Below are 14,837 nucleotides of genomic sequence, written 5' to 3' on the forward strand. Positions count from 1 at the left end.
CACCCTGACCACACCACACAATCCATTGTCTACTGCCAAGCTCTGCGATACAACCGCATTTGCTCCAACCCCTCAGACAGAGACAAACACCTACAAGAGCTCTATCAAGCATTCTTACAAGTACAATACCCACCTGCGGAAGTGAAGAAACAGATTGATAGAGCCAGAAGAGTTCCCAGAAGTCACCTACTACAGGACAAGCCTAACAAAGAAAATAACAGAACGCCACTAGCCGTCACCTTCAGCCCCCAACTAAAACCCCTCCAACGCATTATTAAGGATCTACAACCTATCCTGAAGGACGACCCAACACTCTCACAAATCTTGGGAGACAGGCCAGTCCTTACTTACACACATCCCCCCAACCTGAAGCGAGTATTCACCAGTAACCACATACCACACAACAGAACCACTAAGCCAGGAACCTATCCTTGCAACAAAGCCTGTTGCCTACTGTGTCCACATATCTATTCAGGGGACACCATCACAGGGCCTAATAACATCAGCCACACTATCAGAGGCTTGTTCACCTGCACATCTACCAATGTGATATATGCCATCATGTGCCAGCAATGCCCCTCTGCCATGTACATTGGTCAAACTGGACAGTCTCTACGTAAAAGAATAAATGGACACAAATCAGATGTCAAGAATTACAACATTCATAAACCAGCCGGAGAACACTTCAATCTCTCTGGTCACGCGATTACAGACATGAAAGTTGCGATATTACAACAGAAAAAGTTCAATACCAGACTCCAGCGAGAGACTGTTGAATTGGAATTCATTTGCAAATTGGACACAATTAACTTAGGCTTGAATAGAGATTGGGAGTGGCTAAGTCATTATGCAAGGTAACCTATTTCCCCTTGTTTTTTCCTACCGCCGCGCCCCCCCTCCCCCCCCCCAGACGTTCTTGTTAAACCCTGGATTTGTGCTGGAAATGGCCCACCTTGATTATCATACACATTGTAAGGAGAGTGATCACTTTAGATAAGCTATTACCCGCAGGAGAGTGGGGTGGGGGGACAGAAAACTTTTGTAGTGGTAAACACCCATTTTTTCATGGTTTGTATGTATAAGAACATCTTCTGTATTTTCCACAGTATGCATCCGATGAAGTGAGCTGTAGCTCACGAAAGCTTATGCTCAAATAAATTGGTGAGTCTCTAAGGTGCCACAAGTACTCCTTTTCTTTTTACTCCTCAGTTCATCCTCCTTTAGCTATGTTCAATAAGTGAGGATGGGCCAAGTTCTTCTAAAAGCATGGCTAGGGCCAAAAGCAGTAGAAATCAAGCATCTCCACTGAACCTTTGCAGGATGCTACACTCTTGTGTGTGCAATGAAACCAAATTCTTCAGCAGCTCTCTGCAGGAGACTATACAAGGAGATTCATTAGAATTTTAGGGGTATGAACAGCAGGATCCTCTAGCCCAAAATTACGTATGTTGACTTGTTGCGGGGAGGGTGCGAGGGGTGTAGAAGCAGTGGACTGTATGTGTTGCTGGTACTCCTCAAAACCTATTGCATGCCAGCTACTGCAGGTAGGGGCTAAGGATGCCTTAGAGATGTTGGACTGGTATAAGTTAAGATCAAAGCCCTTTAATGGGGGGTTGCTCCTTGGTCCATGATCTGGCCCTATATAATTACTAACTTATTACAGTAGATACCTAGTAGCAACCTCTATAATTTAGATTACAAACCAGTTTGATTATATCCCAAGTTTTTAGATGCTCATAACTTCCCAAATATTAACTTTCTACATTTAAATTATTAGGTCTGAGCTTCAAATCTGCCTGTAGGCAAAGGTCCCCACCTTTTTTTACCCAGTGGACAATCTCCTCTCCCATTCTTGAGCACTTTCCACCTCCCATCCTATAGGCCATCAAATATCATCACCATGTGACCAGCCAGCTCTCCATGGACCACCTGAAGGTGCTCCTCAGGCCACTGGAGATCACAGTTTGAGAACGCTTGACTGTAAAACTCACTACCATGATAGTGTTTTAGGTCAACTCTTTTTCTTGAGTGCAATTAAAAAATATCTCCTACATTTAGCTGAAAAATTCTGGGCAACGGAGTTTACTGTGGAGTCATTATTCCGGAGCCAGTGGCTGTATTACCAAAAAGCATGGTGGAAAACTAAGTATGGATTTCTGACAGAGCTATAACTAAAGGACAGTCTTTTCTAGGGTGGCACACATAGCAGAAAAAATATTGTGTTAATATCCTTAACATTTCATTTTTGCAGAACTGGGTTCAAATTTAGAGAGAAACAGAGAACATCAGTGACACCAATTTGGGTGCCTCAGTCTAGTCCGTAGATAATGTTTGCCTATAATGTAAAATTAGTGAATGATTTGAGCATACACTGACATTTCTGCAAGGAGCAGATATTCCAGGAAATAACAAGTGCTGAATGCCAAGTTTGGAGTGTGTTATAGTAGCAGAACTGCCATTGAATGAGGCAGGAGTCCTGTGGAAAAAATAGTATGTAATCATATAATAATAGACTGAATCATAATACATGTGCACAAGGGAGATGAATTACAGTTGCATAAGAAATCTTAATTCTGGCACTTCCTAACTTATGAGTGCTCAACTTTGCAAACTTAACATTTTTTTTGTGGTGTGTGCAATATATATTGTACACTTGACAAAGAAGCCATCTATGATTGACTTACGTATCCAACTGAACTGTTTGCAGCAGATGAGAAACAATGGCAGGGTATCAAATAGAAATTTTAAAGATAAATCTAATTAAAATAAAATACCAAAACACTTCTTCAGGGAAATAATGAAACCTTTTACCAGTTTGTAGCATATTGCAAATGCAAGTAAATAGGTGTCTTTGATGAATTTTACATGTTGTTTTCTCATTTCTCCCAGCACTTCCAAGGCACCTGCCAAAAAACAGATATTCATCCAGTAGTTAAGTACTTCACTAATTGGGGTTCTTATACTTAATGCATAACCCATCTACCACTGAAAACGCAAGATTACAATATGATATGAGCCCAACTAAAATGCTGCTGCAGATTAAGATCTATTAGTCTAAAAAGAGATTTTACATATAAATGATATATTTTCAGAATGCTTGCATCAGTGTTACGTGGTTTAAACTGTTGCTTTATAAGAGGGATGTGATGAATACTTGATTTGGATTCAATTTGTATCTAAATCCTGTCTTATTGTCACATCAATATTCATACAAATGTGATTCTCATATCATATGCCTGCCTATCAGCCTCTCAGATCCCAAGAGACACCATGCGGTAGCCATTTAAAAAAAATGGCCAAACTCCCTTCACCAACCCTGTACAGAATTCCCACAAGCTTCCAGCTGCTTCTCTACATCCTGGCCCTGTATCCAGTCTCTAATCTGTTCATTTCCAGGGTAGCTTGCCTTCCTGACCTACTGACCCTGGAAATATTTGAAATCAGATTTGCCAAATGCCAAGACATTGTACTGTGTATACTGCAAATTCCAAAAAAAGGATTTGTCCCAACCTTCCTTTACATTATGCTTTAGATTTTCATGTTAGAAAATCCTTTTTAGGCCATATGTGACGCCTCCCAGGTCTTCATATAGGGAGAGACTGTGGTTTTAAAGACAATGGCAGTGTTGTGGGGGAGACCCTCTGACTGTATATGTTTCAGATCAAACAAACAGAGCCTCTGAACAATTTTCTTACAAACATTTTTTTCCACATGCTGTAACACCCACAAAAATGCCTGAATAAATTTTCTTCAAACTTCCCCATCCCACAAACAAAACAAAGTGGGGGCGGGGGGGGGGGGGGAACATGAGAAATTTCAGTCTAAAGGACATTTTTAGAGAAGTTAAGCCCCTTGAAAACAGGAGTCTAAAACAAAAGGCTCTTGCCTCAACCATAATTGTACAGTATCGTTAATGGGAGGCTAGAGCGCTGCTGCAAGTACTTAATGAGTACACATTATGGAGCCCTTTGAATGCTGTTGCAGACTGCTGTGCAGCTTTCAAATCCAAGAGCGATCACATATGGCTCAGCGAGCCAAAAGGAGCACACTGTTCAGTGTTCTGTATAGCTTTAAAATAGATTCATGGTTATATTTCAGAAGTGTACCTTGCTCAAAATGCATTTGTCTTGACACATTTATTTTAGTACTTACTTTCGTAATGACCTTTTTTAAACAACATATCCATCAAAATATTGAACGATGTGCTATCAGAGAAGAAGCCGTGCAGAGTCTGGTGAAGAAAAATATAAACAGAGCAGGTTTTAAACAAAATTGCTATTAGGACCTGCCTTACCACATACAGCATGTCCTCCAGCTGTGAACTGCCCATGTCCCCATAAGTGATACATTTGGCTCTCAAAGCTCTCCTTGTTTCCCCCAATGGAGTAATCTTTAATTTTCCATTGAACTTTAGATCATATTGTGTCACTGATTTTTGAAGAAGAACCTCCCACTGAGTTCTACTTCAAAAAAGATTGATGGCAGGATATGCCCTTTAAGTTAATACAAACAGAACTGATTGGGTACAGGCTACTTTGAAAGCTTAAAAGTTATAAATCCAGGTTTGTGCTTTCTTGTAGCTGAACACTGATTAATGATGTCTTTGAGGGGAAAAAATGCCAGCACCTTCAAACTGAAGGAGGGTTTTTTTGCTGAACACAGAACAAAAGTGGTGAGCTGACCAGGACTAGGGCTGGAATTACCAAGAGCAGAAAATTTAATAAGAGAGCGCCTTAGCATGAAAAATGAGCGTATCTTCCCTCACTGAAATTATACCGAACATGGAGCATTCAGGGAAATGAATGTGTGCGAGACAATACAATGCTAGAATCATAGAATCATAGAATATCAGGGTTGGAAGGGACCCCTGAAGGTCATCTAGTCCAACCCCCTGCTCGAAGCAGGACCAATTCCCAGTTAAATCATCCCAGCCAGGGCTTTGTCAAGCCTGACCTTAAAAACTTCCAAGGAAGGAGATTCCACCACCTCCCTAGGCAACGCATTCCAGTGTTTCACCACCCTCTTAGTGAAAAAGTTTTTCCTAATATCCAATCTAAACCTCCCCCACTGCAACTTGAGGCCATTACTCCTCGTTCTGTCATCTGCTACCATTGAGAACAGTCTAGAGCCATCCTCTTTGGAACCCCCTTTCAGGTAGTTGAAAGCAGCTATCAAATCCCCCCTCATTCTTCTCTTCTGCAGGCTAAACAATCCCAGCTCCCTCAGCCTCTCCTCATAAGTCATGTGTTCTAGACCCCTAATCATTTTTGTTGCCCTTCGCTGGACTCTCTCCAATTTATCCACATCCTTCTTGTAGTGTGGTGCCCAAAACTGGACACAGTACTCCAGATGAGGCCTCACCAATGTCGAATAGAGGGGGACGATCACGTCCCTCGATCTGCTCGCTATGCCCCTACTTATACATCCCAAAATGCCATTGGCCTTCTTGGCAACAAGGGCACACTGCTGACTCATATCCAGCTTCTCGTCCACTGTCACCCCTAGGTCCTTTTCCGCAGAACTGCTGCCTAGCCATTCGGTCCCTAGTCTGTAGCGGTGCATTGGATTCTTCCGTCCTAAGTGCAGGACCCTGCACTTATCCTTATTGAACCTCATCAGATTTCTTTTGGCCCAATCCTCCAATTTGTCTAGGTCCTTCTGTATCCTATCCCTCCCCTCCAGCGTATCTACCACTCCTCCCAGTTTAGTATCGTCCGCAAATTTGCTGAGAGTGCAATCCACACCATCCTCCAGATCATTTATGAAGATATTGAACAAAACCGGCCCCAGGACAGACCCCTGGGGCACTCCACTTGACACCGGCTGCCAACTAGACATGGAGCCATTGATCACTACCCGTTGAGCCCGACAATCTAGCCAGCTTTCTACCCACCCTATAGTGCATTCATCCAGCCCATACTTCCTTAACTTGCTGACAAGAATAGAGGTATATTAAGTTTGAATTTCTATCCAAAGAGGCTGCATTAGTGACAGCGACTGCTGAATGTTACTGCGGAGGATGAAGGGGTTACATGTAAGGCTATGACTTTGGTGGGGAAATCAGTGTTTCTGATAATCATGAATCTGAATAAAGTACGCGATCTTCGCAGAAACAGCTCCTTTCCCCTCTGGAAGTTGCAACCTGGCCCACATGGTCGCAGGGCCACTCAGGTTTGGTGTGTACGCCACTCTGCAGGTGGGGACAGAGGGGCAGAGACACCAAACCTGAGTGGCATTGTGACCCGTGGACTAGGTCACAATGACAATCCAATTTGGCCCTCCCCTCCTCCATCCCTCCCCTCCCTATGGAGGGACAGACGAGCCACACCTTAGTGGCGCTGTGTCCAAGTGAGCTAAGTACCAATGTCTGGAGCAGGCAGCCAGGCCCAGCCCTACACGACAGGAGATGCTGCTGCGGAGTGAGTGCAAGGCAGGCTTCCTCTCCAGCCCCCATTTTTCCTCAGGGTCTTCCCTCCTCACAGAGGTGGGCTCACTCTCCAACCCCTCCCATAGGCCCCCTGCTCTTCCCCTTTCCGTGAAATGGCCTTGTTTTCCACACACCTTTGCCATAAATTTTTTAAAAATTTCTGTGAAAAAAATTGTAGCCTTAATTACATGTAGTATTTTTTATAAATATGGCATGCCCCTCTGGTTATCTGTTCCACATTAGCCTGCTTGACTGCCAGAAGTTAAATCAAAGAGGTTGTTAAGGGAGAAACCAGCAGGAAAGGCACAGCAGTGACAAAGATAAGGTTCCTCAGAGAAACAATGGGGAACCTATGGATTGAGAATAGCCCTTGCCTCGCTCCAGATCGTCTGGCAAGATATATTGTTCCCAAACCAAAACCTAGGCTCAAGCTGTTCCTAAAATCCAGGGTATATCTTTACAGTACAGTCAGCTTGAGTTACAACTTGAGTGTTACACTACAATTTGACTCCCATCCACACACACAAATCTCTAGCTCGAGTTAAGTGGTGCTTTAAGCTTGAGCTAGCTGGTCCGTCAGGGTACGTCTACACTGCAGCAGGGATCATGCCTACCAGCCCAAGTAGGAGACATTCCTTAGTTTCACTCAAGCTAAATAGCAGTATGGATATTATGGCACGTGTGGCAGCAAAGGCTAACCACCCTGAGCTCAGACCCAGGTGGTCATGGTGGGTCTGAGCTCAGGTGGTTGGCCCAGGCTGCCACCCATGCTGTAATGTCCACACTGCTATCTTTACCACCCTAATTTGAGCTGGATTCAAGATTGCTTGGATAGGCTAGCCTGTGCACTTTTACTGTGTAGACTTACCCTGAGGCTGTCACCCAGACTGACGGAGACACACACAGGGACTGCAGCAAGCAAGCTGGCTCTCTCAACCCACAGATGGGAATAAGTCAGACCTACCTGAGCTATGGATAGGGAGGCTAAGCTTATGTAAGGGAATACATTCAACTCTTTGTTGTGTTGACCCATTTGCCTAAATGCTGTGTTCCCTTTGGCAATTAAATGCTACTTTGTTTTGAAGACACTGTTTCTGAGTCACTTTAATCAGCTGATGTCACTGGTGCCTGAAGAAAAAGGGACTTACAGGTGCCAAACTTGGTTGGTTGGGCCCGTTGGATTAACATGGTTGGGTAAACAGGTGTGCTACACCCTCAAGACTCAATCTAGGAGTGGTTGGACCACATGGTTCCACTGAGAGTGAGGTGCAGGAAGCCAGGCCTGTCACCTGAGGGGTGCACTTGAGAAAGACACAAAGGTATCTAAGATGTGGTTGGCCCAGTTACTGTGACAGCTGCCTTCCGTGATCGAATACCATTCATCAGTTCTGCAAGTACTCAGGGCCTTTCTTACATAGGCCCCAATTTGAAGAGATATTTATTCAAAGACATGCCTGAATAAGCATGTGAGCAGCCTCAGTGATTTCAAGGGATTTCTTACATGCTTAAAGCTAGGCATGTGCTCAACCATGTTATTAAATTAATGCCTAATCCAAATCCCACTGAAGTCAAAGGGAGCCTTTCCATCAACTTCAGTGGGCTTTGGAACGGGCTGATAATACATAGCCTCCCCTCTCTACATTATAGGGCTCCAAAGTGCATCCTCCCCTGTAATAATGACCTAGGTAGCATATACATACACGATTTTATATCTTCAAAATGTTATTCAAAAACTAGTCTTTATAACTGTAAAGCATTAAGGGACTGGTTTTCAGAGGTGCTGAGCACACACAGCTCTCATAAGCTTCAAGAGTTGCTGCAAATGCTCAGCATCTCTAAATCTGTGCCTAATCTTCTATACAAAAACTCAGAATCACTGATGTCCAAAGATGATGTGACGGAGCAGGTAGTGGGGAGGACTGACCTGGGGATGTCGCAGGGGAGTTTTACTGGGACTGTCTGCATTGGGGATGGGATAGCAGGGGTGACTTCACTTGAGGGATGAGCTTGTAACCTGAGCAAGGAGGGGGGGTTGGGGCCAAGTGACACCTTTGCCCGGGAAACTGGACAAAGGCTGGAGGAGGAGCCAGGGAGAAGCTGGGTGAGACTGCTGGAAGGAGTTTCAGTTTGGACCGGTCTGGGGAAACGGAGGGAGCCCCAAGGCTGGGGTCTAAGCTCCCTGCCCGCCAGAGGGATCCTGTTTGTACCTACAAGCTCTGTTTGGAACTGTGTTCCTATCGTCTAATAAACCTTCTGTTTTACTGGCTGGCTGAGAGTCACAGGGAATCACAGGAAGAAGGGGGTGCAGGGCCCCGACTCCCCCACACTCCGTGACAGATGATTATATAGAACAAACAATGCATCAGTGAAATATGTTTACCAATGTTAGGTGAGTTTGGTAGATTGAAGAACTTTTATTCAAAGCATTTTATAGAAAATGTTGTAATTACTCTGAAATACAGCTAACCTCCCAATTACAACGGAAATGATAGTTTGGTTCAATGTTTTCAATTGTTGTTCCTAATGGAGAAGAGCAGAGACTGAAAAATCAGCACAGGCTAATCAGCCCACACGTGTTTGCATCTTAGAAAATAAATTCCCATTATTTCTAAAAATCTTCCACTTCAGTATAACTTTGAGCTCACAGGAGGTCAGGACATACAACATATTACTGACCAAAATTAGAATTGAAATGGAAAATAATTTAAAAATATATATAAAGGGAAGCTACCTGATCTTTGATGAGTTCTATTGCAGTTACTTCAAGGTCCAGCTCATAGCACAGCCTCATAAAAAGGGGTCCAAATTTAAACTCACCAAAGGCCACATTTCTGTTCTCTGTATGGTACCTGATCAGAAAAGGTTTAAAAAACGTAAATACATTAGGAGTGGAAAATTATGACAAATTATGACTTTCAAGAGGCAATGAAATCTGCATATGAAATGGCTTAGGCAGACTGTTCTGTCTGTATGCAGTCAATGGCATTTAGAACAACAGTAAGATCATTGCATGGAAAGAACATTATTTACTAATTGGCTGGAGCTGACACTGAAGTGAACAGTAATAATAATAATGTCATCTCTTCCGTTGCCCACAAAGTAATCTCTATCAGTTTAGCGATGGAGTGGGCCTATATATTGCTACAGCATTTATTTGTATTCGATTTTGTTGCATTATTTTTTTAGTACACATGCTACTTGTAAAATGTAAAAGCCTTAAATACTCTAGTCCTCTATTTACAAAGCAAAAGCAGTACAGGCAGTAGCAGGGCTATTTTGATGCCAACATGCTGCCACCCTTTTCTGCAGGGTAACATCTAGGCGTGAGCGGCTTTTTCACTCTCCATAGCCTTTTTTCTTTTTCCTGAGCTCAACGTTTCATCGTTGCTAGAGAGATACATTACAAATAAAACTGCCATAAATGAAAAATACAGGGAGACGGAGAAAACAATTTGCTTTGGATTTTTTTCTAAATTACCTGTAAATAACATTTTTAGCTATTTCCACATCGTCTGGTGTATGGCACAAATGCAACAATGTTTTTAATTCACCTTTGAGGATTATTCCATTTTTCTTCAATTTTTCTTCAATATTTCTAAAATATGAATCTGAAAGTAAACAAATTGTTGCAGTAGTCTATTGGACACAGCTCCTTCAGTAAGCATACTATACCTCTGTACCAGAAGTATGACAATTTCATAGGCTACATCTACACTACAGCACCGATGAAGCTGCATTGCTTGTGGTGGAGATGCTCTAAGCTGACAGGAGAGAGCTCTCCCATTGGCTTAATAACTCCTGCTTCTGCAAGAGGCGATAGCTATGTTGGTGGGAGAAGCTCTCGCGCTGACATACCTCTGTCTACACTGGCACTTAGGTCGGTATAATCCACACCCCTGAGCGATGTAAGTTATACCGCAGTAACCGGTAGTGTAGATGAGATAATACCTCCCACAGCGAAGTACATATCTGGGGGTTTCCTTGAAAACTTGAATGTCTGAAAGAGAGGGGGACTCAGCAACTTTAAAAAGGGCTCCAAATCTGAAGCTTTTCTAGACTCTTCTGCACCATGTATTGTATGGGATATAAAAGTAAAAACCCCCAAGAGCTTTGATACTCTTCTTTCTTTCTTCCAGTCCCAGTTGTAGACTCAAACAGGCATGGGACCTATACCAATCACTAGATAACAGTATTGGTCTGGGGGATTCATATTCCTGGATAAGTGAAAGAAGCAAGGAGAAGAGATGTCTCATACTCTTCTAAAGCTAGAACAGAAATGCACAGGCTATAACCATAGGATCCGGGTAAAAAACTTAATTACTTCTCTTGGTCTCTCAAACGCTATGGTGGGTGCAGGAAATAAGAACATATAACATATGCACCATAAACTAGGAATTTGACATATTATATATCCATTATGTCCCAGGGGATAATATAACTCAGCTAAGTAGACGAACAAAGTGAAGTATGACCTGAATCCCTATAAAACTTAGTTCCTACATTTAGTAACAGTGCCTGACCCACATTAATAAGTTCAATATATATCTTATTAATCTTATTCCACATCTTCTGCATACTGAAATTCCACCACTATAGCAGGGATCTTATGAGTGAAGCAAACAGTGGAAATGGAAAGGGAAGAGAGCCCTTTTAAACATAAAAAACAAACGTACTTTTAACAGTAGATCTATGCAAATCAATACTAGCAGTATTGTAATTATTAGTCCACCAAACCTTTGCTTTCCTTGTGGCAAAAGCCTGATTGACTGTGGGGCTACTAGTCCAAATTTGCGCAGCCCAAAGTAAACATCACAGGATGTAAAACCACAATTCTCCAAGGAGAATTCATCTGATAAATGCTACACAAATCAGACACAAAACAAACATTTCATGTTTTAAGAAGCAGCACTATTTTTTCAACATGAAAAGCTTTTAAGAATTGCCCTGTTGCCTAATATTTTTAAAGAATACTGTTTAAATAATGGTATATCCACACAAAGTACCAGAAAAATGAGTAAGTGTGAAGAAACTTATTAAGCTGCTTTGAAAGAAAGCAAATTTCCACAGCAGATTTGTGATTATGTTAGGCTTGGCAAGCCAGTCAACTGACTGCTCAAATAATGTCATTTGACACCGATTTATCTGACCACAGTCAAATGTTGCTAAATATTCCAGCAAGAATGGCCAGATGCAGGTGGGAGCCTATCTTTTTGACTGCATCCTGGTGCCATTCTTTCATTTTATACAACTTCATTTCATTGTGTTTTGCAATTTTCTGAGTTAAAATAACTGTTAAGTAACTTGTTTTTTGTTATTAGTCATAACTATCTACCTACAGCGAAGCCTATTGGAGACCATAAAGTTTTACTTTTTTTAGGTTAGTGTTCTAATAAATCACTGCTTTAAAATATTTGACCAATGTATAACCCAAGGGTCTCAAACATGCAGCCCGCAGAGTTATTTGCTGCTGCCCGCCAAGCTCCCTGCCCCCGCGGAGTTATTTCCTGTGGCCACCAAGCTCCCCTCACCCACCGCCCTCTCCCCCCGACCCCAGCGCGTCGCTTCCCCGCTCCTCTACCTACCTCCAAGTGCTTCCCACCACCAAACAGCTGTTTGGCAGCACTTAGCACTTTCCAGGAGGGAGGGGGAAGGAGCGGGGAACAGCGCGCTCACGGGAAGAGGCGGAGAAGAAGCGGGCAGGAGTGGGGATTTGGGGGAGGGGTTGGAATAGGGGCAGGGAAGGGGTGGGAAGAGGCAGGACATGGGCGGGGCCTCATGGAAGGGGTGGAGTGGGGGCAGAGCTGGGGGCTTCTGTATCTTTATATGAAAAGGTGTCAGTGGTGCGGCCCTCGGGCTAATGTACAAATCCTCATATGGCCCTTGCGGTGATTTGAGTTTGAGATCCCTGGTATAACCAGTCAATTGACTGATTATTTTTAGGATTGTGAAATGGCCAACCACAGATTATGTCTCACCTGCATTGCTCTTTTCCTCCCCCAGGGCACTAATGTGACACAGTTTCATGCCATTCATCCCATGTTTAAATTATGGGTATCTCACTCTTACCCTATTTTGCATTATGACACTATACTGCCAATTAAATTTTTTAACACTTGTTTCTATCTTTTATCTCAGGAAATAACTCTCAGCTCCCACCCTGCCCCCCACAAAGAATGGGTCATTTAAGATTGGGTTTTATATCTTCACCTTCACAGAACATCCCCCCCCCCCCCAACAAACCTCATTTTGTTCTTTGGAATAATTCTTGCAGGTTAGCATTAAACAGAAATAAAATCTGTGTATAATCAGACAGCTTCATGAAGATAAGTCCTGCATAACCTTTCTGAACTCCTCAGGGCAGATTTAGGTTTCATTAACTAAAGGGAGAAGGAACCACTACAGATTTTTCCTAATGGGACTTTGTCTGTTAACAATAACAATCCAAGACTTTACTTCTCATTCATTTTGGAGAGCCTGAAATCTTTCATATTTCTAATTTACAAGTGTCACTAGAATCAGATGAGATACAAGAGTAGAGGTTGGGAGAAAGGAAATATCTGAATAGCACAAAATTGCTAATTTACAAAGTGGATTAAGACAGAATTATTGGCATAACCCTCCTCTAGATACCTAAGCATTTACTAAATTTTGTACTAAGTTTCCCTGTAGAAGAAAACAGTTATCTGTTCTAAAAATTTCCAAAGTTGCACAGTGGTTTGGTGGCCTTGACTGGAACAAACAGAAATCTCAAGCACTAATTTTAATATTGATGATATTGCTCAGTAAAATAAAGACTTGTACCTTTATTGCCATAAATTTGATGTTCAGTTGCTACCTTCTTCAGCTGAAATTCTTGCAATCGTATAATATCATCTGTTAACAGATATCGCTTTGCTAAAAATGGGGAGGAAGGGGAAGATTCACCATCATATTAGATTTACTGTTTGACGACACTGAAGTTTTCATTTAGGAACTGCTGCTATTACTTACCATGTAATCCAGGACCACAAGAAGATTCAGGGCCTGGTTTTCAGAAGTGCTAGGCACCTGCAGCTTAGTCAATGGAAGCTGTGGGCATTCAGTGCCTTTAAAAACCAGGCTCTTAAAGTGCATCATAGTCAAAATGTGATGGTAAACATGGTACCTTCTTTCTCAACTGAGTCTCTGAGCCATAGTTGCTTATTTTACTGACAAACATAAATATTTACTCCTACAGTTTTGCAGGGCAAATATAGACAAGGAGGAGTGAGCAGTATAATAGTTTTGCTTCATGCATAATTAAACTGCAAAAGAATAATTAAAATTGAGATGTGTCTTTCCCCACTAACCAGTCTGTGAGAGCAGTCAGAGCAGAAAGGCGGAGAAAAGCTCCCCTATGTGTGAAATCCTCTTAGTAGTGGTCCTTTCCGGCTTTCTCAGGAGATCCCAGAATGCACCACTCTATGACAGCACAAATAGCGGCAGTGAAGAGACTTTGATATTTGTGCTATCATAGAATGATAGATCCTTGAAAAGTCATGGAAGACAGGAGACATTCCAGAAGACTGGAAAAGGGAAAATACAGTGCCCATCTATAAAAAGGGAAATAAGGACAACCCGGGGAATTACAAACCAGTCATCTTAACTTCTGTATCTGAAAAGATAATGGAGCAAATAATTAAGCAATCAGTTTGCAAACATCTAGAAGATAATAAGGTGATAAGTAACAGTCAGCATGGATATGTCCAAAACAAATAGTGTCAAACCAACTTAATAGCTTTCTTGGACAGGGTAACAAGCCTTCTGGATGGGGGAAAGTGGTAGATGTGGTATATCTTGACTTTAGTAAGGCTTTTGATACTGTCTCGCATGACCTTCTCATAGACAAACTAGGGAAATACAACCTAGATGGAGCTATTATAAGTTGGGAGCATAACTGGTTGGAAAATCGTTGCCAGAGAGTAATCATCAGTGGTTCACAGTCATGCTGGAAGGGCATAATGAGCAGGGTCCCACAGGGATCAGTTCTGGGTCTGGTTCTGTTCAATATTTTCATCAATGATTTAGATAATGGCATAGAGAGTACACTTATAAAGTCTGCGAACGATACCAAGCTGGCAAGGGTTGCAATTGCTTTAAGGATAGGATTAAAATTCAAAATGATCTGGACAAACTGGAGAAACCGTCTGAATTAAACAGGATGAAATTCAATAAGGACAAATGCAAAGTACTCCACTTAGGAAGGAACAATCAGTTGCACACATACAAAATGGGAAATGACTGCCTAGGAAGGAGTACTATGGAAACGGATCTGGGGGTCATAGTGGATCACAAGCTAAATATGAGTCAACAGTGTAGCGCTGTTGCAAAAAAAATCAAACATCATTCTGGGATGCATTAGCAGGAGTATTGTAAACTAGACATGAGAAGT

General features: G+C 42.3%; 1 protein-coding gene across 4 annotated transcripts in view; it reads right to left on the minus strand.

Annotated features, from left to right (window-relative positions):
* The window catches only part of PTCD2 (pentatricopeptide repeat domain 2), a 37,749-nt gene that overhangs the window by 14,917 nt on the left and 7,995 nt on the right, over nt 1–14,837 (minus strand). For 3 of the 4 annotated variants that reach the window (XR_013346144.1, XM_077817089.1, XM_077817090.1), the window contains exons 2-6: nt 13,229–13,321; nt 9,906–10,035; nt 9,159–9,276; nt 4,153–4,231; nt 2,812–2,903 (exon numbers count right to left, since the gene is read on the minus strand). Coding sequence is in view for 3 of the 4 variants with exons in the window: in XM_077817089.1 (XP_077673215.1) it covers nt 2,812–2,903; nt 4,153–4,231; nt 9,159–9,276; nt 9,906–10,035; nt 13,229–13,321 (512 nt within the window). In the remaining variant the exon portion in view is untranslated. The remainder of the gene's footprint in view (nt 1–2,811; nt 2,904–4,152; nt 4,232–9,158; nt 9,277–9,905; nt 10,036–13,228; nt 13,322–14,837) is intronic. The other variant, XM_077817091.1, reaches the window with a different exon arrangement.

Source organism: Eretmochelys imbricata, chromosome 5 (assembly GCF_965152235.1).
Source record: "Eretmochelys imbricata isolate rEreImb1 chromosome 5, rEreImb1.hap1, whole genome shotgun sequence".
Classification (NCBI taxonomy): Eukaryota; Metazoa; Chordata; order Testudines; family Cheloniidae; genus Eretmochelys; species Eretmochelys imbricata.